Source organism: Geotrypetes seraphini, chromosome 5 (assembly GCF_902459505.1).
Source record: "Geotrypetes seraphini chromosome 5, aGeoSer1.1, whole genome shotgun sequence".
NCBI classification, from domain to species: Eukaryota; Metazoa; Chordata; class Amphibia; order Gymnophiona; family Dermophiidae; genus Geotrypetes; species Geotrypetes seraphini.
In genome coordinates, this window is record NC_047088.1 from 126,074,352 (window position 1) to 126,096,745 (window position 22,394).

Genomic DNA, 22,394 nt, shown 5'->3' on the forward strand with positions numbered 1-22,394 from the left:
GCTCAAGCTGATCTCAGGGGTCACCTGCCCTCTCTTTCCCTTTTTGTCTTTGCATATAGTTTTTGTATATACCATATTTTTCGCTCCATAAGACATACTTTTTTCCTCCACAAAAGTGGGCGGAAATAAGGGTGTGTCTTATGAAGCAAATATACAAAAAAAAAAAAAATAACCCGCGCAGGTACCTTTAAATGTTGGAGGTCGGAGGATGGCTGCTTGTTGGAGCCCCACCATGAGTCTCATCCCGCTAATGCCTGGGCTTGGACACTTCCATAATTGGGCCGGTAATCAGCAGGCAGCAGCCCTGAAAAGCACCAGCAACAGGCCCAATTAGGATCATGTCCAGGCCCAGGCATTAAGCAGGATTAGACTCATGGTGAGGAAGAAGATCAAGAAGAGGATAAGCGCTGTTAAGATGCTAGAGCAGGGGTAGGGAACTCCGGTCCTCGAGAGCCGTATTCCAGTCAGATTTTCAGGATTTCCCCAATGAATATGCATGAGATCTAGTTGCATACACTTCTTTCAATGCATATTCATTGGGGAAATCCTGAAAGCCCGACTGGAATACGGCTCTCAAGGACCGGTGTTCCCTACCCCTGCGCTAGAGCAAGCATGGTACCTTTTTAAGGACACAGTCACCGAGGCGCAAAATCTATATTTACCATGTATCAACAAGGGATCCAAGAGGAAAAAGAAGGAACTGGCGTGGCTCACTGCAACAGTGAAGGAAGCGATCAGGGACAAGAAAATTTTGTTTAAGGAGTGGAAAAGGTCAAAAACGGATGAAAACTGGAAAAAGCACTAACAGCATCAACGCAGGTGCCTTAAGGCGGTAAAAGGGGCCAAAAGAGACTATGAGGAAAAAATAGCCAAGGAGGCGAAAAACCTGAAGCCGATCTTTCAATATATTAAGGGGAAACGTCCCAAAAGAAAGCGGTGGAGCCGTTAGATAATAATAATAACTTTATTTTTTCTATACCGCCATAATCTTGCGACTTCTAGATGACCGAGGAATGAAGGGAGTGCATCTGTGATTACCGAAGAGGATATACGCAACATACCGGAAGCCGACAGGCTATATGTGGGAAACTGATAGGACTGATGGTCAGTCTAGAAGACATATGCCGGCAAATTGATAGGCTTAAAAATGATAAATCTCCAGGACCAGATGCCATCCATCCGAAGGTAATCAAGAAACTGAAAGGGACTATAGCTGAACTGCTTCAACTGATAGACAATCTGTTGATCAAATTAGGAAGGGTTCCGGAAGACTGGAAGGTAGCGAATGTTACGCTGATCTTCAAGAAAGGTTTGAGGGGTGATCGGGAAACTACAGACCGGTGAGTCTGACCTCGGTACTGGGAAATATGGTAGAGGCGCTAATAAAGGACTGTATCATTGAGCACCTTGACGGACACGATCTGATGAGGACCAGCCAGCATGGCTTGACAAACTTACTGCACTTCAAGGGAGTAAACAGACAGATAGACAAGGTGACTCAGTCAACAATGTATATCTGGATTTTCAGAAGGCTTTGGACAAGGTTCCGCATGAACTACTACTTCGAAAAATTGCAAATCATGGAATCTAGGGTGGAATACTCATGTGGATTAAAAATTGGCTGGCAGATAGGAAACAGAGAGTGCGAGTAAATGGACAATACTCGGACTGGACAAGCGTCACCAGTGGAGTGCCGCAGGGTTCGGTGCTTGGACCCGTGCTCTTCAACATATTTATAAACGATCTGGAAATTGGTACGACGCAGAAGGATTGCGAACATCTGCAACATGACATAAATATGCTCGAGAAATGGGCCGCAACATAGCAGATGAGGTTCAACATGGATAAGTGTAATGTGATGCATGTCGGTAACAAAAATCTTATGCATGAATACAAGCTGTCCAGGGCGGTACTTGGAGAGACCCCCCAGGAAAGAGACTTGGGAGTACTGGTCGACAAGTCGATGAAGCCGTCCGCACAATTTACGGTGGCAGCGAAAAGGGCGAACAGAATGCTGGGAATGATTAAGAAGGTGGATCACGAACAGATCGGAGAGAGTTATGCCACTGTACCGGGCTATGGTACGCCCTCACCTGGAGTACTGTGTCCAGCACAGGTCACCATACATGAAGAAGGATACAGTGCTACTGGAAAGGGTCCAGAGAAGAGCAACCAAAATGGTTAAGGGGCTGGAGGATTTGCTGTACAGTGAGAGGTTAGAAAAACTGGACCTCTTCTCCCTTGAAAAGAGGAGACTGAAAGGGGGACATGATAGAAACATTCAAGATACTGAAGGGAATAGACTTAGTAGATAAAGACAGGTAGTTCACCCTCTCCAAGGTAGGGAGAACGAGAGGGCATTCTCTAAAGTTGAAAGGTGATAGATTCCGTACTAATGTAAGGAAGTTCTTTACCCAGAGAGTGGTGGAAAACTGGAACGCTCTTCCGGAGGCTGTTATAGGGGAAAACATCCTCCAGGGATTTAAGACAAAGTTGGATTGGTTCCTGGTGAAACGGAACATAAGCAGGTAGGGCTGGTCTCAGGGCACTGGTCATTGACCTGGGGACCACCACGGGAGTGGACTGCTGGGCACGATGGACCACTGGTCTGACCCAGCAGCTGCAAATTCTTATGTTCTTATGTTCTGTTGCAAATTTCTAAAGCTGCTAATGGAACTGTGGAACGGATAGAATTGTGGCAGGTATAGGAGACAAAAAGTTAAAAGATAATGAGAAAAGTTAAGGTCTCAGAAATCAGCATAAGCAATAGCACAGAATGTGAGTCCTAAACAGCAAACTGTGCTCTGATGGACCTTCTTATACTAAGGACGCCTATGTGGCGTCTTGACATCATAAGCGGCTTAGGTTTTTGCAGGAAGCGGTAACCACGCCTATGACGCGCTTTATTTCAAACAAATGTCTAAGATGATTGGTTGTTGGTGGCGTCCTAGACGTGCTAACTATGTCCACAAAAACCTCAGCTCATTGGGTGTGCTATGGGAGTATATGTGAAAGTGTTCTATAGAAGTAACATAGAAAGCTGTATGTACTTTGCAACACGGCTCCTAAATGAAAAAGCAATTTTCTACCTGGAGAGCTGCGGATCCATGTGGCCCAAGTAGGGCCCACTATGATGCCCTCTTTGGGAGGGAAACTGATTGATTTGGCACAGAAGGCCAGCAGGCTATCTGGAGAAGGATATGCAATGACATAGATGCGGTCCACCATCAGAGCCGTGATATAGAAGCTCTGAAAAAACAGTGGTGTGCCATGTGGAGACTGGTCTGGCGGAAGCAAGAACTCATTAATGCACAGGGTCCTTGGGGTGACCTACAACTGACTGTCCTGGAGAGTGAGGTCATGGACATAATGGGCCCTGGAACAGCACCTGATGTGGGAGGCATTGATACTTCTTTAACAAAATCCAATGAGGATCAAGAGACAACTTATATCTTATAACCAAATCAAAAATCTCTTGTTAAAGCCAAAGATAGGTAATTAACATGGAGGAAAAAGGTCTCAGTAACCCCGCGAACCATCCACAAGGGATAATGATCGTTCGCATGTGTATGGGGTTCCGGTGTCTATCATTGACCAAAAAACCTCCTAGTAATTCACTATTTTTAACTTGGAACTTTTTTCATTTCAATTTTATATTTTTTTGGTGTTTTTTGACATATTAAATAAATAAGTTGATAAATAAATAACTTATCAAACTTTCAAAAATGCACACACAACAATGGCAAGGACCAATGGAAAAAGTACCAAACCAGGGAAAACTGGAAGGAACACAGGAAATGCCAAAAATAATGTCATCGAGTGGTTAGGAGAGCGAAAAAGAAATACAAAGAGAGGCTAGCCAGGGAGGCAAAAAATTTCAAATCATTCTTAAGATATGTTAAAGGGAAGCAACCGGCGAGGGAGGAAGTAGGACCGTTGGATGATGGAGACAGAAAGGGAGTGATAAAGGAGGAAAAAGAGGTAGCCAATAGGTTAAACAAGTTCTTCTCATCAGTCTTCACAAGCGAGGACACATCCAGTGTACCAGAACCCGATGAGATCTTCCATTGAGACCAAGAAGAAAAACTGTCGATAATAGAGGTGAGCCATGAGGTGTCCTCCAACAGATAGATAGACTGAAAAGCGACAAATCATCAGGCCCGGACGGAATCCACCCTAGGGTACTAAAAGAACTAAGAAATGAGATAGGTTGCAAACTCGTTGGAATATTTCCGCTATCATTGAGAACTGGCAAGATCCTGGAGGACTGGAAGATAGCAAATGTTACACCTATCTTTAAAAAGGGATCAAGAGGAGACCCAGGAAACTACAGGCCGGTAAGTTTGACATCAGTTCCGGGCAAGATAGTAGAAGCACTAATAAAGGACAGCATCTGTGAGCACATCGATAAAATGGGCTAATGAAAGCGAGCCAACATGGCTTCTGCAAAGTTAGATCGTGCCAAACAAACTTACTGCACTTCTTTGAGGGAGTAAACAGCCATTTGGACAAAGGGGAACCCGTGGACATCATTTATCTCTACTTCCAAAAGGCCTTTGACAAGGTACCCCATGAGTGGCTACTTAGGAAGCTGTGGAACCACGGGGTGGAAGGGGACATCACAGATGGGTTAAACACTGGTTGGCAGGCAGAAGGCAGAGGGTTGGAGTGAAGGGTCACTACTCAGACTGGAGGAGGGTCACGAGCGGAGTTCCACAGGGATCGGTACTCGGACCGCTGCTGTTCAATGTATTTATTAATGACCTGGAAATGGGGACGAAGTGTGAAGTTATAAAATTTGCGGATGACACTAAACTCTGTAGCAGGGTTAGAACTGCGGAAGAATGCGAGGACCTACAAAGGGACCTGAACAAACTGGAGGAGTGGGCGAATAAATGGCAGATGAATGTCAATGTAGGGAAATGCAAGGTCATGCATATAGGGAAAAAGAAACCGATGTTCAGCTACCAAATGGGGGAATTAGTACTAGAGGGAAGTAACCTTGAAAGAGACTTAGGTGTACTGGTGGACACAACAATGAAGTCAACAGCACAATTCGCAGCAGCCTCGAAGAAGGCAAACAGAATGCTGGGTATTATTAAGAAGGGTATTACAACCAGAACAAAGGAAGTCATCATGCCGCTGTACCGTGCGATGGTACGACCACATCTGGAATACTGTGTCCAATATTGGTCGCTGTACCTAAAGAAGGACATGGAGATACTTGAGAGGGTTCAGAGAAGAGCGACAAGAATGATAAAAGGTATGGAAAACCTTTCATATGCAGAGAGGCTAGAAAGGCTGGGACTCTTCACCCTGGAGAAGCGAAGGCTCAGAGGAGATATGATAGAGACTTATAAGATCATGAAGGGCATAGAGAAGGTAGAAAAGGACAGATTCTTCAGCCTATTAGGAACTACAAGAACAAGGTGGCACTCGGAGAAATTGAAAGGGACAGGTTTAGAACCAATGCTAGGAAATTTTTCTTCACTCAGAGAGGGTGGTGGACACCTGGATTGCGCTTCCAGAGGATGTGATAGGACAGAGCACATTAAGGGGATTTAAAGAGGGATTGGACAAGTTCCTGAAGGATACAGGGATTGAGGGATATAGATAGAGGTAGAGAGAGGATCATGAAAGGGTATAGATAGAAGAAAAATGGAGATTAAAGGGTTATAAACAAAGGATCACTTACAGGTCATGGACCTGATGGGCCGTTGCGGGAGCGGACTGCTGGGCGAGATGGATCCCTGGTCTGACCCAGCAGAGGCAACTTCTTATGTTCTTATATGTCCTCGCCAGAGAGGCCCGAACCAGGAACCAGCTATTGGTCTCCCTGGTAACAGAGCAGGCTGGAACACGGCATGCTCTGGAGGACAGGTGTGGCATTCTGAGAGACCTTCTCCCCCAGCTCATCACCCAGACTCATTCTCCTGGGGATCCTGGAACTCAGGCCACCTCCTAGCCCTACTCCAGCCAGGCCCCTAGCAGCCAGTGGTCCCCCCCTGGTCACATCTGACACCCAGCCCTGGGGTCGGGGACATGGCTATGGCCAGGGAAAGGGACCCATTAGAGCCCACTGTGTCCTGTTACCACACTCCCAGGGCAATCATGCCACATGAACTCTGTGGCTTCGCTAGACCTCCTCTGCATGTCCATGCCACGGTTCTGTCATTGCAAATCTTTCATCCAGATAGCATCCTGACCTGAGTTCCAGTCCCCATCAGCTTCAACTCCCATAGAGGGCATCATAGTTGGATGATAGCAATTAGAACCCACGAAGGATCCGCACCTCTCCAGGGAAAATAACATCTTAGGATCCATGTTGCCACCTTTATACACCACTCCAATTACAAACAGGTGTGATTCTGCCATTTATTTGCACCATGGCATTTTGCCATCTGTTGGAAGGGGGAGGGGTTTGAGGAATGTGCAACAGCCATCCAATGGATGTTTTGCAATATAATCAAATAAATTAAAAATATAACTGGCAGTGTGTGTTTGTGTTTCTGAATATATTTTATTGCATGAGCTGTTCATCAGGTGCTTCATTGAGCTAAATTGCTGTTTCAAATGCTTTTCAAAAGTGGTTCCCAACCCTGTCCTGAACGACTACCAGGCCAGTTAGGTTTTCAGGATAGCCCTAATGGCTATGCGTGGGGCAGATTTCATGCCTGAAACCTCCATTAGATGCAAATCTCTCATGCATATTCATTAGGGCTATCCTGTGGTACCACCTACTTCCCCATGGATCAAAATCTGTCCCTCTCTTTTCTGTTCTTCTCCTTGATGCAGACCAGTAGGAGGGTGGGGAACCTACATTGCATCTTTCCTTTTCACCCCAAATCCTAGCATTTCTCCCTAACCTCCTATGTCAAGTTTTCTCCCTTTCTCTTCCCAACTGCCCTCCCATCCCATATCTCTCCGTGCCTCCATGACATCCACCATCTCTCCCTTTTATCTTCTCTCCTTCCATACCACTGTTCAGCATCTCTCTCTCTCTCTCTCTCTACACTAACTGTGGGCCCCCTCTGCTCTTTCTTTTTGCTGTAGTCTTCTTACATGGAAAATGGAGGTTGTGACATTGGGGGCAGACAATGACATTATGAAAGCAGGGAGAGTGGTGGGCCTGGGCCTCTGCGTCTAATCTGGCCTGGCCCCTTCTTCTCCCCAACAGTTTATTCCCCTCCACACTTAACACAAAACCAAAGTTCTCAGTCATCCTCACACCTTCACCAAGCAAAAGACACCAACTGACAAATACAGCCATACACAGAACAAATACAGAAAATGGAAGGGGGGAGAGCGCAAAAGGGAGAAGGTAGGACAAAGAAGAAACAGCACAAAGTCTAACAATATCGCAAATCAAACACCAGAAGCACCAGCACACAGCTTAAAAGAGAAACATCTGTTGTACCAGTCTTCTTTATAGCAAGGACACCCAAGTAGTGTCTGACGTCATAAACACTGTTAGGACTTCCCGCCAGAAAACTTTCAAATTGATTGGGCGTGCTTTGGGTGTTGTTTGACCAAACACACCTGTACTGACTTTTAATCATTTCCTTCATTTCTTAAAGCTTTTACAAGAAGGCATTTGTCAACTGCTTAGTCTGTAGAGGTTCCTCTTACTGAATTCCCAGTGTAGCTCTATGCTTAAAAGCACTGCTTTTATCTTCCAAACATCAGGGGTTCAAGTGTTGAGTATGGTTAGGAAATATTTCATATTCATTTTTCTACCACAAAACTTCCAAACTCTATGGGCGTTCTTTGGGCATTTGTTTGCTAAACACATTTGGGTTGAGCTTTAATTATCTGGACCAGGAGATCACGTGATGCACTGAGCCAAGGCAGAAGCAGGCTGCCTGAGCTCCCGGGCCCCGAGTGCTGAAGCGCCCTGTTACTAGCCTTTGGAGGTGAGCCGGGAGACAGCGCTTTGCAGCGCTTGCTGTGCACAATTTATGGACAGATTTCTGTCCTCTCCTGCGTCGCCGATGTCCACCCGCACTCAAAAAAAGGATCGGGACCGCCCGCAGCACAGCGCTGACAAAATGGCGCCGGTCACCTCCACAGCCGCGATTCAGCATATAGCGCCGGAGGCGCTGACGGCCCTTACTCAAGCAGTAACAGTGGCAATGCAGCCCAGCTAGAAAAGCTTTCTGAACAGCTCCAAAAGCTTGAAAATCTACTTATGGAGACTACTAGCCGCACCACAGTGCTGGAAACTAGGGTTTCAGCGTCGAGGATACACAGCAGGCACATGACACCACGTTACAGGAACTGCAGGCTCTGACTCAAAAACAAGCAGAAAGACTGGATGATCTTGAAAATAGATCCAGAAAATCTAACTTACGTTTTTTGGGGATTCCGGAAACAGTACCCGGTCCTAAGCTCCTGCAGGTGCTGGAGGCCTGGCTGACCAGTTCCTTTCCCTTGAAGGAGGGCCTGGGGCCTATTTGACTGGAGAGAGCACACCGGCTAGGCCGAGAACAAGCAAGAGAGGCGAGGCCTCGCATGGTAATAGCCAAACTTTTAAACTATAACCATAAAGTGGAAATCTTGCGCAAATATAAACAACTTCGGGAGACTTTAGCATTTGAGGAGTCTGAGGTGCGCATTTTCCAGGACTACTCTGTGGCCCTAACAGAGCGCAAGAAGCAATTCTACCCACTTTGCTCCTCTTTGACTGAAAAAAAATACGCTTTCTCTCTTTATATCCAGCCACTTTGAAAATTTACCATCAGGGACGCTGGCAGGTATTTGAGGCTGCGGCTGAGGTGGCCCTTTATGTGAACACTCAGGTGTTGCCCCAGTCGGACCTTACATGAAAGAGCACATAGTGTGCTTCTTTGTTTGTCACATGCTCCTGTGTGCCTGTGGCATTGTGGATGCACCGGGATCTCCTGGTTTGGGGGAAGCCTGGATCTCAGATAATATGGCTGTTACTTGCTATTCTGGTTTAAGTTTGTTTACAATTTTGTGTTTTTTCCTGTTCTAGTTCAGAAATTGATATCCTAACGTTCATTTGCTCTGCAGACTGCTCTTATGACTATTGTATTTATTGTATGGGAACTCGGTGCCCGGAGTGGCATTGTTTTGTGATCTTTCACACCTTTGGGACCGCCTAGGGCGAACCTGAGGCTGTGACCACAACCATGCAATTGGGGAGAAGGTTGGGAAGGGAGGGGGGGTTGGGGTTCCAGGGGGGGAGTACTTGGCCTACGTGGTTGCTACTGGTATTCTTTCGATTATTGGGAAGGGTGGGATCAGACCCTGCTGCGAGACTCCTGCACCTGACATTTACCATGGTACTGGTGCTGCTCAGGCAGGTCCTGAGCATCATGTGGCTGCCCTGGGTATGGCTGGGAACCCGGGGTGGATTTTTTCCGCACTTAGCATTTTATATGTTTGTACTAGCCCCTTTTATACCTGCTGGCTAACACTTTGAGAATAGTATCCTGGAATGTTTCGGGCATTACCTCTCCCATAAAACGAACAAAAATTTTAACACAGCTCAAACGACATAAGGTCGACATAGCCTGTCTGCAAGAAACCCGACTTACAGACTTGGAACATCAGAAATTGAGGAGGTCCTGGGTAGCCGCAGTGCATGCAGCATCTTCAACTCATAAGCGGGCAGGGATGGCAATACTGATTAGTAAGACATTGCCTTACACTGCGAAAGTGGTAGCCTCGGACCCACAGGGCCGCTACCTCTTGCTGCAGTTGTCAGTAGGCATATATTCCTTTTACTTGATGAATGTATATGCACCTAATACCTATGACTATTCCTTCTTTGAGGGTCTAACTGCCATGCTTCTTGGGCGGGTTACTGATCTGGTATACATTGCAGGGGATTTCAATCAGGTGTTTGACCAGACTTGTGATCGTTCTCAGCCGGGACCTGGTGCGAGTATATCTCATACCAGAGGCCTGCCCTATCTTTGCGCCACTTTAGATCTGGTGGACCCGTGGAGAATTCTCCATACCACTGAACGGGATTACACACACCGCTCCAGAGCACATAACACACAATCTAGGATAGATTACATCCTTATCACGCGCAGAGCATTTCTAAATGTGGATGCAGCGGTAATAGGCCCGGCGGTGATTTCAGATCACGCGATGATCTGGCTAGATGTGAATGTGGGCTTCGGTTTATGCGGACCTGTACGTTGGCGCTTCCCTAGTTATCTATTTTCTGATGACCATTTCAAAACATACTTAACGACTAAATGGGGTGAATTCCTAGACTTTAATGGTCAGCATAGCAATGATCCGACACTGTTTTGGAGAATGGCTAAGGTGGTGCTCAGTGGAGATTGTATAGCTTATGTAATAGCGCGTAATCGCCATTTGTCCCGGGGAATACTGCGGTTGGAAAAAGAGCTAGCAAGCGCTAAGCGTCAGTATACCCTGTTCCCGACCTGCCACGCTAGGGAACATTTAGCTTCCGTAGAAACGACCCTCAACTCCTAAATACATGAGCGCAAGGTGAAAATGCTCTTGTATCAAAAATTTCGCTACCATCGCTATGGAAATCGGGCAGGGAAGTTATTAGCCCGTTTGACTTCCCAGGTGTGGGGTCACCGTTATGTTTTGGGATTGAGGGATAGTATGGGCCAATTTCAACATACCAATGAACACATTGCACAAATTTTTCAGTCCCACTTTGGGAAGATATATGGGCGCCGGGACTCGGGAGCTGAACCCCTTATTAAGGACTATTTCACAGATTCCGGTTTACAGCCGCTCTCTGACTCAGATGTTAGGTTTCTTAATGCACCCATCACCCCTAAAGAACTACATAAAGCTATCCACAATCAACAAAATTTTTCGGCTCCAGGGCCGGATGGCTTTACGGCAGAATTTTATAAACTGCTCTCAGGGCAGCTTAGTCCTTTTTTAAGGGACTATTACTCCCAGGTAATCCAGGATGAACATTTCCCAGGAGAAGCGAATGAGGTTTTAATCACGTTGATATTGAAGCATGGCAAAGACAGTTCTGCTCCCGAGTCCTATCGCCCAATTTCTTTGCTGAATGTAGACATCAAAATTCTGTCCAAAATCTTAGCTGATAGATTAGCGACCCTTCTCCCCGATGTGATTGCATCCACACAAGTCGGCTTTGTACAGGGTAGACAAGCAATACACAACGTACATAAAGCATTGATAGCCTTAGCGCACACGCAATTCCATCACACTCCTATGCTTCTACTCAGTTTGGATGCGGCACAGGCATTCGACCAGGTCAATTGGACGTACCTCTTTGAAGTGCTAAATTGTATGGGGATATCTGGCTGGTTCGCCTCGGCATTACACACTTTATATTCCACTCCAACAGCAAGACTACTTGTCAATGACATTATTACTGACCCAATACCTATTGAGAGGGGAACTCGACAGGGCTGTCCCCTGTTACCCCTCTTATTTCTATTGTACCTCGAACCCTTTCTTCACACAGTGTCTCAGGACCCCGACATAGTGGGTGTGGACTTCAGGACTCATTCACTCAAAGTGTTGGCCTTTGCAGATGACCTAGTATTTTTGCTAACTGACCCCGCTCACTCTGTTCGATATTTATTGCAAGCGCTTGACGAATTCACATTTTATTCGGGATTTACGTTGAACTACCAGAAATCTATGGCCCTAGCTAGCCCCATGACACTACAACAGACATGGAGTGGTCACTTCCCATTTACGTGGGCTCAGACTTCAATTCGCTATTTGGGGGTACAGATCCCCCGAGACCTTACGATCCTGTACTCCAGCAATATCACCCCATTGCTTCAAGACACCTCACAACATCTACAGAATTGGTCCACTTTTCCCTTATCGGTGGCAGGCCGGGTAGCCCTTTTTAACATGGTGCTCTTTCCCAAATGGTTACATTGCTTTCAGGTTTTACCTCTGCTGCTGTCCCATGCCCATAACATTCGTTTAACGAAAGAGCTACAGCGTTTTCTATGGGGTGGTAAGCGACCATGTATGCCCTTGCTAAAGATGTGTCTGCCCAGGGATAGGGGGGGCTATGGTTTATTAAATGTACGTTGGTATGCTATGGCTTGTCAGATGAGACATAATAATGATTGGTTTAGAGGAACATCTGATTTTTTTGCTACACCACTGGAGTTATCTTTGCTGGCTCCATTCCATGTGAGCTATTTTCTACATGTGGCGGATCCGAGGATGCGTCCTTTGGTGTCTCATTACCCCATTTTTACGCCGGCCAGAAGGACATGGAGATGGGTCTGTAAAACAGCCAAATTGTCTTCTAGGGTGTATTTATATTTGCCTATACTGGGCAATGGAGCTTTCCAGCCGGGCATGCAAAATGCCATCTTTCTTAGGTGGCAAGCACAAGGTCTACAATATCTTTTTCACCTGTTTTCGGAGGAGGGGAGCCTGGTCACATTTGCTGAGCTGCAATAAACTTTTGACCTACAGGCTAATGATCTCTTCGCCTATTACCAGATCCGTCACTATGTTCAGTCCCTCCCAGTGGCTGCCCTTACTGAAGTCTGCAGGGAGGCGCTTTTGGAACTCTTCAGCCTTTCAGCCCAACAGAGGATTCCTCTACGATTTCATATTGTGGGGATCTGGGATTGCCAACCAAGTACGAATCTGGATATATTAGCGACAGCATGGGCTGAGGACTTGCATTGCCAGTTGACTGCTCAACAGTTACAACAGGTCCTGAAGAACATTCAGAAGGTGTCACCCAATATTACTCACTGGGAAATGCAATTGAAAATTGTTCTTAGACTTTACATTCCACCGGAACGTGCAGCCCGGATGGGGATTACTGCGTCGCATTCTTGCCCAAAATGCAATCAGGCTCACGCATCTTGAGTCACATGTTTTGGGCCTGCCCTGCAATCCAACAATTTTGGAGACATCTTGGCCTATATACCACATCGCTTTGGGTAAAGCGATGGCTTCCGCAACCGAGGGCGTTATTTGGATTTTATAATATAGCCTCGCCTAAACCCAGGGGAATGTCAGCATTTATCTCCAGAGCCCTTTTGATGGGGAAAAAAAGCCATCCTCACCAACTGGCTCTCCCATGATCCCCCGTCATATGCACAATGGAGATCCCTAATGATAGTGCACGCAACACTGGAGAGACACATGGTGGGAGACTTGACTCTTGGCCTGGGTCGCAAATTTTGTCAGGTGTGGGAGCACTTCTGGCAGGACCTCACACCGCATGCTCGCAGTAGACTTTTGAATCTTTAAGATTTTATTCCCACTCTCAGCTGTTGGACTGGCCATGGATTCTTGGGGAGGGGAGAGGAGGGGGGGATGGGATGGGAACTGATTATATTGTTGAAAATGTTATTTCTTGAATGGTCCTACTGTTTGTATTTGCTTCTTACTGCTGGAATAATAAAAATCATTTAAACATAATTATCTGGACCAATTCTCAGATGTCTAAAGTAGCCTGTTCTCTCATCATAAACCCCCTTCCCCCACCCCAACACACACTCCTCAGGCATGAAACCACACCCCCAATTCTAAAGCCAAACTGAATTTACCAATAGTAATGTCTCTAGGATACATCTCAAAACATGTACCTTCCTTCAACACCTGTCCAAGCCCTCTGAAGTTTTAACAAACTCTTATACCTGTTGCCCTGTGCATATATTGCATAAAAAGAAATACATTCTACCACAATGGCTTGTAGTTGAGAGCAAATGAATGTATCTGATGCACAATGTTGACCTCATTGTGAGATCATCAAGATGCACCTAGATGGCAGATTGTCACCAAAAAATTGAATATGTTTTGGGGTATCCAAACATCATTTGGATTTGAGCTTCAGAGGATGGAAGAGGTGCCATTAACTGTTGAGCCACAGCCACTTCCTTTGAGTTAGGGGTTTCTTACCATGAGAGCTTAGGATATCCTAGCCATGGCAAGATCAAATTAAGTGTGCCTGCAAACTGCACAATGCTGAGGAAAAACAGCAAAGTCCACCATGTATACTTTTATGAGAGTGAATAGGAAGCTGTTAAAATGAGTGAAGGTGAGAGTATAATTTGAACTGGTGAGCTGGAGAAAGGACAAGGTACATCAAGGCGCTTTAACTTGGTGAGCCACAAATGGCTTCTTTCTGTCAGGGGAGAAGTTTCCTACCATGACAGCTTAGGATGTCCTAGCCATGGGAAGGTAAAAATAACTTTGCCTGCAAACTGCGCAGTGCTGATGAAAAATGGCAAAGTCCACCATCTAGACTCTCTTATGAGAGCTAATAAGAAGCTATTAAAATTAGTGAAGATGACAGTGGGATTTGAACCAGTGAGCTGGAGTGGATAGAGGAGGTGCATTAACTTGTTGAGCTAGAAAAGCTGTGATATTCCTAAGCAGATTATACATAGGCATTTCAGTAAGCTATGATATGTCAGGGCAGTGAGATCCATGTGATTAGAAGCTGATGTAGCTCAATGTGTTAAAATCATGTGCTGATCTTGCAGAGGTTGTGAGTTCAACACCCAACACATCTTTTAATTGTGGCATTGTACCTTGCAGGTGCACCTTGATGATCTCACAATGAGGTCAGCATAGTGCAGCTGCACACCTCCATTTGCAATGAAGGAAAATGCATGTAAGGTATGTATCTGGTTTTTTTTTTTTTTTTTAAGCTTTGATAAATGCAATGTTTTTATCTTTTTCATATTCTTTCTTTGCTTTCAAGAAAGAGCTGATTACAGCAGTGTTTGGTGAGAAAAAAAGTTTTCATGTGCTGTAATTAGTAAATCGCATTGCTGTTTGAGCAGAAAAGTATGTTTGTATTGATGTGCCCTATTGATAAGGTGGTTTATTAAATCTATTAGGAGGGAAAAAAAGGAAGCCCAAAGCATTCCTATGTTTCGCCCATAGAAAAGTCCCATTCAGATGAAGCTAAAACCACACTTAGGCCAGCTTTTCATTTGCCTACAATTTCCACGATGTTCAGAAGCGGTCTGCCGCCCAACTAGCATCTATCTCAAGCCTGCCCTAATCATGCCCCCGTTACGCCCACGTCTACATACTTGGACTCAACTTTTTTATGAGGGCGCCTTCAAATATGGAGATGTGTCCGAAAACTCGCATCTACATTCTAAGGACGTCTAGCTAGCACCTACCTCCATCTAAGTCACAATTAACGCTTAAGACCCTTAAATCGCTCATTAACCATTTAAATCGGACACCTAAATGGCAGGCGCCATTAGGCACACGTTGCAGAATCGGGGCCTTAAAGTTTATTTTATTTTAGACTCCTGACGCAGGCCTTTGTGGCTGAAGCACAGTCATATCGAGTCTTTTTATACATAATAAAGAATTTGAGCATCCAAGGTCACCTTCACTATTATTCTTGGTTCTATACTTTGAGAAAGTGGTATCTCCCATCTCTTTGAGATATGCCAGATAGCCAGATTAGCAAAGGTCAGTTAATCAAGACTGTACTGTATTCACCTTCATAGTACTGTGCATACTTTTAGGCACATAACCAGAACCTTCACATATGAAATTTCTTTATAAAATTACCCCTAAATGTTCCCTAAATATATTTATTTCAAATAATTTAAATATTCTACATGTTATAATCTGAAATCACCCAATTAGCATTTCTGTGGCTAATATTTGGTCATCATTTTCAGTCTTGTTGGTTGTTCTTTCAATTTGATTTGAATATTCTTCATGTTATAATCTGAAATCACCCAATTAGCATTTCTGTGGCTAATATTTGGCCATCACTTTAAGTCTTGTTGGTTGTTCTTTCAATTTGGTTTAATATTTCTCTTTTATTCTATATTTTTTCATGTAGCCCTTTGTTGAAATGTGTATGAAACAACATAACCGCTATGAGGCAAAGAAATATGTGGCAAGAGTGGCTCCGGAACAGAGGGTCAGATCATATATCCTGGTGGGGTATGAGACTGCTTACTTTTAAATATTTTGAAGGTAGTAGAAATATTCATTAAGCTCTGATTTCTACAAGTACAGATAGACAAATTTTAGAGTTCTGTTGAACTGTACTTTAGGCTGATCCAGCTTCTGTCATGGACTAAGAGTTCCTTCATTGATAAAACAAATACACTGAGGTGCCTTTGTCGGTGTCATGCAGTAAGCCTGTTTTAGTGCTGTGTGCTAACCCTTAAAGGGTAAGCTTATATAATCTAGGTATCCACATTTACATTCCCCTTGTGTGCGTAAATGTTTAGAATGCAAGTACATACCACAAAAGTGCCAACAAGGCACTTAAACACTATTCTGTAAATACCTTCTCAACTTATCTAGCATGTATTTGCAAGGGGAACATATATGTAAGCATCACATGGGTGGAGCTCACTCTGTGGTTGCACACACCCCTGCTGCCTTTAGGTTCCCACACTTAGACCAGCTCTATGGCTGATATAACCATGGGTGCCTAAGTGTTAGGGGAAAAAATCTATAAACGGCGTACCAATTGTAGGCAATGCCATGCGTCCTACCACTATCTAACCAACAAATCAGGACGCACATTTTCTAAAAAAAAAAAAACCCCGAGACAGGCCACCTACTCTATAGGCATCTGTTGTAGATGTAGGGAGGTGCCTAGGGACGCTTAAACTCGCCCAAGGCTGGGCATGGTTGTGGTTCACCTGGAAGTGGCATTGGGCAAGCTTAAGTTGCCCTAGGAGTCTCCCTAGGGCTTCGATAGGCACCTAAAATGTAGGCTAACAAAAAGCTGGTCTACATTTCAAATAGTCACGGCCACTATGCTGATCGAGACAAAGAAATCTCACTGCCATGATAAGCTGAGCGGCCGCGGAGGGGAACTCTATCCCCCTCCCTATGAAGTTGGCCAGCAGGAGGGATGCCCACTCCCTCCCACAGCCAACCCTGAACCTCCATCCAACACTGTCCACAGCAGGAGGAATGCCTCCTGCCACTTACCCCATCAAACCCCTGATACTCCATACATCCCACACACATCCAATTGGCAGGAGGGATGCCCACTCCCTCCTGCCGCCAACACCATCGAACCCCAGACACTCCCCAATACCCACCCAACATAAGAACATAAACAGTGCCTCTGCTGGGTCAGACCAGAGGTCCATCATGCCCAGCAGTCCGCTCACGCGGCGGCCTATCAGGTCCAGGACCTGTATATTAATCCTCTAACTCTTCTATCCCCTTTTCCTTTAGGAAATTATCCAATCCCTTCTTGAACCCCAATACCGTACTCTGTCCTATCACACCCTCTGGAAGTGCATTCCAGGTGTCCACCACCCTTTGGGTAAAGAAGAACTTCCTAGCTTTGGTTCTGAATCTGTCCCCTCTTAATTTTTCCGAATGCCCTCTCGTTCTTGTAGTTTTCGAAAGTTTGAAGAATGTGTCCTTCTCCACTTTCTCTATGCCCTTCATGATCTTGTCTCTATCATGTCCCCTCTAAGTCTCCGTTTTTCCAGGGAAAAGAGCCCCAGTTTCTCTAATCTTTCAGCATATGAAATGTTTTCCATACCTTTTATCAATCGCGTCGCTCTTTTCTGAACCCTCTCGAGTATTGCCATATCCTTCTTAAGGTACAGCGACCAATACTGGACGCAGTACTCCAGATGTGGGCACACCATCGCCAAGCGGCAGGATAACTTCTTTCGTTCTGGTTGTAATACCTTTCTTGATTATACCTAGCATTCTATTCGCCTTCTTAAAGGCCGCTGCGCACTGTGCCGACGGCTTCTTGTCTTGTCCACTATTACCCCCAAGTCCTTTTCTAGGGTACTTTTACCCATTACCAGCCCTCCCATCGTATAGCTGTGCTTTGAGTTTCTGTTTCATACATGCAAGACTACATTTCTCTACATTAAACTTCCATCTGCCATCTCGTCGCCCACTCCCCTAGTTTGTTCAGGTCCCTTTGTAAATCTTCACAGTCCTCTTTAGTCCTAACTCCACTAAATAGTTTGGTGTCTTCTGCAAATTTTATTACTTCACACTTCATCCCTGTTTCTAGATCATTTATAAATACATTGAACAGCAGCAGTCCGAGTACTGACCCCTGCGGAACACCACTTGTGACCCTCCTCCAGTAAGAGTAGTGGCCCTTCACTCCTACCCTTTGCTTCCTACCCGCCAACCAATTTTTGATCCATCTATGTACGTCTTCCACTCCATGGTTCTTCAGTTTCTGTAGTAGGCATTCATGGGGTACCTTGTCAAAGGCTTTTTGGAAATCTAAGTATAGGATGTCTATGGGGGTCCCCTTTGTCCATTCGTTTATTCCTTCATAAGAACATAAGAAACGCCTTCACCGGATCAGACCTAGGTCCATCTAAACTAAACTAAACTAAACCTTAAGTTTATATACCACATCATCTCCACGGATGTTGTGGAGCTCGGCACGGTTTACAAGAATCTAGTCCAGTGAACCGCACACGCGGAGGCCCAGTTAGGTGCTCCCTGTTGGAGACCCGGATCTCCCATATCCCTCGATATGATTTGCAAGAAGGTGTGCATCCAACTTGCGCTTGAAACCCTGAACACTAGTCTCTGCCACAAGCTCCTCTGGGAGAGCATTCCAAGCGCTCACCACTCGCTGTGTGAAACAGAACTTCCTGAACCTGCTGCGACACAGTTTCAGGTTATGACCTCTTGTCTGTGTCACATCTGAAAATGTCAGTAATGCTTCTTCCTGGTCTATTATGTCAAATCCTTTTAATATTTTAAAAGTCTCTATCAAATCCCCCCTCAATCTTCTCTTTTCGAGGGTCAACAGTCCAAGTTTTCGGAGGCATTCTTGGTAGTTCAAATTCTCCATATCTTTGACTAGTTTAGTGGGTCGCCTCTGCACCCTCTCCAGCAGAGTTATATCCTTCTTGAGGTATGGAGACCAGTGTTGGACACAGTATTCCAAGTGTGGTCTGACCATCGCTCTGTAAAGTGGCATTATGACGTCCTCCGACCTACTCGTGATCCCCTTTTTAATCATGCCCAACATCCTGTTTGCTTTCTTTGCTGCCGCCGCGCATTGAACCAATGGTTTTAGGGTTTTGTCTATCAGGACCCCCAAGTCCCTTTCTTGTTCGCATTTGGCTAATGTCACACCCAATATTCTATATTCATGTTCTTTGTTTTTCTTTCCCAGATGCATCACCTTGCATTTGTCTATATTGAAATTCATTTGCCACTTTATCGCCCATTTTTCCAGCTGGTTCAGATCCTTCTGAAGATCCTCACAGTCCCTTGGAGAGCCAACCCCTCGACATAATTTTGTGTCATCTGCAAACTTGATTATATTGCATGTCGTTTCCTCTTCAAGGTCATTTATAAAAATATTGAACAAGATGGGTCCAAGAACCGAGCCCTGGGGCACGCTGCTAGTCACCTTCTCCCAATCCGAGAATTTCCCATTTATTATCACCCTCTGTTTTCTGTTCTCTAGCCATTTGCCAATCCATCTGTGCACTTCTCCTCCTATTCCATGACTTAGTAATTTACTCATAAGCCTTGCGTGCGGGACCTTGTCAAACGCTTTCTGGAAGTCCAAATAAATTATGTCCACTGGATCTCCAGTATCGATTTGTTTATTCACCTTGTCAAAAAATTGAAGTAAATTTGTCAAACATGACTTCCCTTTCCTGAAGCCATGTTGACTAGCACTTATTAGGTTGTGCTCTTCCAGGTGTTGTACAATGGTATCCTTAATTAGTGTTTCAATTATCTTCCCAGGAACCGATGTGAGACTCACAGGTCTGTAATTTCCCGGTTCACCTCTTGATCCTTTCTTGAAAATTGGGATGACATTTGCTATCCTCCAATCATCCGGTATTTGCCCGGTTCTGATTGACATGTTAGCTAAGGATTGTAATAGTTCGCCAATTTCTATCTTAAGTTCCTTTAATACTCTTGGGTGAATTCCGTCCGGTCCAGGGGCTTTGTCACTTTTAAGTCTATCAATCTGAAAATATATCATGTCCAACCCCACATGTAAACTAAACTAAACCTTGGGTTTGTATACCGTGCTATCTCCGCAGCGCAGAGCTCGGTACGGTTTACAGAGTTAAGAGGAAAGGAACTACAATGAGGGGATATAGGAGAGGGACTAAGGAGATAGAGAGGGACAGGATACTGGAGAACGGGAGGTGATTAGATTTTTGAAAAGAGCCAAATTTTCAAGTGTTTGTGGAAGGATTGGAAGGAGCTTGAATTTCTGAGCGGGGATGAGAGGTTGTTCCAGAGTTCTGTAGTTCTAAAGGGGAGGGATGTACCAAGTTTTCCTGCGCGAGATATACCTTTTATAGAGGGGAATGATAGTTTCAGTTTTTGGGAGGGTCTGGTGGAGTGTGGGTTTGAGGAATTCCAAAAGAGTGGGATAACGGGAGGAAGGACGCCATGTAGGATCTTGAAGGCTAAGCAGGCACATTTAAAGAGAACTCTGGAGTATACTGGGAGCCAGTGAAGCTTGGAGAGGAGTGGGGAGACGTGATCGAACTTGCCTTTTGCGAAAATAAACTTAGCTGCGGCGTTCTAAATTAGCTGAAGTCTATGGAGGTTCTTCTTAGTTAGGCTTATATAGGTGGAATTGCAGTAGTCCAGTCTAGAGAGGATGGTGGATTGAACGAGGACAGCAAAGTGAGAATGATGAAAGCAGGATCTCACTTTCCTCAACATATGAAGGCTAAAGAAGCATTTTTTTACCAAGGAGTTGAGGTGATCATTGAAGGAGAGAGAGGAGTCTATGACGATGCCTAGGACTTTGCTTGAAAACTCAAGCTGAAAAGTGGGGCCGGAAGGTAGTGGGATGGAGGTGGGTAAATGATCTAATATTGGGCCGAGCCAAAGTAGTTTTGTTTTGGACTCATTCAGTTTCATTTGTACAGATTGGGCCCAGGATTGGAGATTCGTTATACATGTGGATATGTTCTCAGCAAGGTTAGAGAGGTTCGAGTCTGTCTCGAGGAAGCAGAGGAGACAGGCAGCGTTGGTGCCGAGCACCGAAGCAAGCAGGAAGTAGGAGGACAGTAGGCTCGGGGTAGCGGCGAGAGTTCGCTCCGCCCCCCCCACGCGTCACAGGCAGCGCCGGACTCCCCCTTGAAAAGGGGAGGAGCCAGCGCGGCACACGCGGTGCCGAGGAGAGAAGGGGAGCAGGAAGCAGAGGAGACAGGCAGCGTTGGTGCCGAGCACCGAAGCAAGCAGGAAGTAGGAGGACAGTAGGCTCGGGGTAGCGGCGAGAGTTCGCTCCGCCCCCCCACGCGTCACAGGCAGCGCCGGACTCCCCCTTGAAAAGGGGAGGAGCCAGCGCGGCACACGCGGTGCCGAAGAGAGAGGAGAGAAGGGGAGCAGGAAGCAGAGGAGACAGGCAGCGTTGGTGCCGAGCACCGAAGCAAGCAGGAAGTAGGAGGACAGTAGGCTCGGGGTAGCGGCGAGAGTTCGCTCCGCCCCCCCCACGCGTCACAGGCAGCGCCGGACTCCCCCTTGAAAAGGGGAGGAGCCAGCGCGGCACACGCGGTGCCGAAGAGAGAGGAGAGAAGGGGAACAGGAAGCAGAGGAGACAGGCAGCGTTGGTGCCGAGCACCGAGGCAAGCAGGAAGTAGGAGGACAGTAGGCTCGGGGTAGCGGCGAGAGTTCGCTCCGCCCCCCCCACGCGTCACAGGCAGCGCCGGACTCCCCCTTGAAAAGGGGAGGAGCCAGCGCGGCACACGCGGTGCCGAAGAGAGAGGAGAGAAGGGGAGCAGGAAGCAGAGGAGACAGGCAGCGTTGGTGCCGAGCACCGAAGCAAGCAGGAAGTAGGAGGACAGTAGGCTCGGGGTAGCGGCGAGAGTTCGCTCCGCCCCCCCCCACGCGTCACAGGCAGCGCCGGACTCCCCCTTGAAAAGGGGAGGAGCCAACGGCGCCCAGCCGTTCGGCGCGCGGTAAAGGCGCTCGCCTTAGCGAGAGCGCCTTTGCGAAGGGCCTTGCAAGGGACGAGCGCTACTCACAAGAACACCAGAGGAGAACAGACCGGTAAGGAACTGACAAGCACAGAAGATAAGGAGGAGACAGACACAAAAGAAACCAACCCCGCACATACAATCAAGGTGAGGTAGAGCAGAGACAGCACACACGAGAGAGACAACAAGGCAAGCAACACAAGGAAGCAGCAGGCAAGGGACACAAGCACACAAAGGCACAGGCACTGTAACACAAACAGACTCACTCAAATAGGAAGACTGCAGTCAGGAAGTCAGAAGGTAAGGGGGAGGTAGGATCAGTAGGAAAAAGAGCAGCAGTAGGTCACAACAAATCACTCAGACAACCCACGAGTGAACCACGAAATGGAAGCCCAAGAAAGTCAGAAGATGAGCTTTCCTGTCTTCTGTATCGACTGCAATATGTATGACTACCTCCCTTCGGGGATCCAGGCATACATTTGCGATCGATGCATGGAG

The 22,394-nt window shown here is 46.1% G+C and overlaps 1 protein-coding gene across 3 annotated transcripts in view; it reads left to right on the plus strand.

Moving 5' to 3' along the window:
• VPS16 (VPS16 core subunit of CORVET and HOPS complexes) overlaps positions 1 to 22,394 on the plus strand; it is a 1,150,777-nt gene that overhangs the window by 1,022,890 nt on the left and 105,493 nt on the right. For 2 of the 3 annotated variants that reach the window (XM_033944752.1, XM_033944753.1), the window contains one exon: positions 15,809 to 15,912. The exons of the other annotated variant lie outside the window; for it this stretch is intronic. In XM_033944752.1, coding sequence (XP_033800643.1) covers positions 15,809 to 15,912 — 104 coding nt within the window. The remainder of the gene's footprint in view (positions 1 to 15,808; positions 15,913 to 22,394) is intronic. 3 annotated transcript variants of the gene reach the window in all.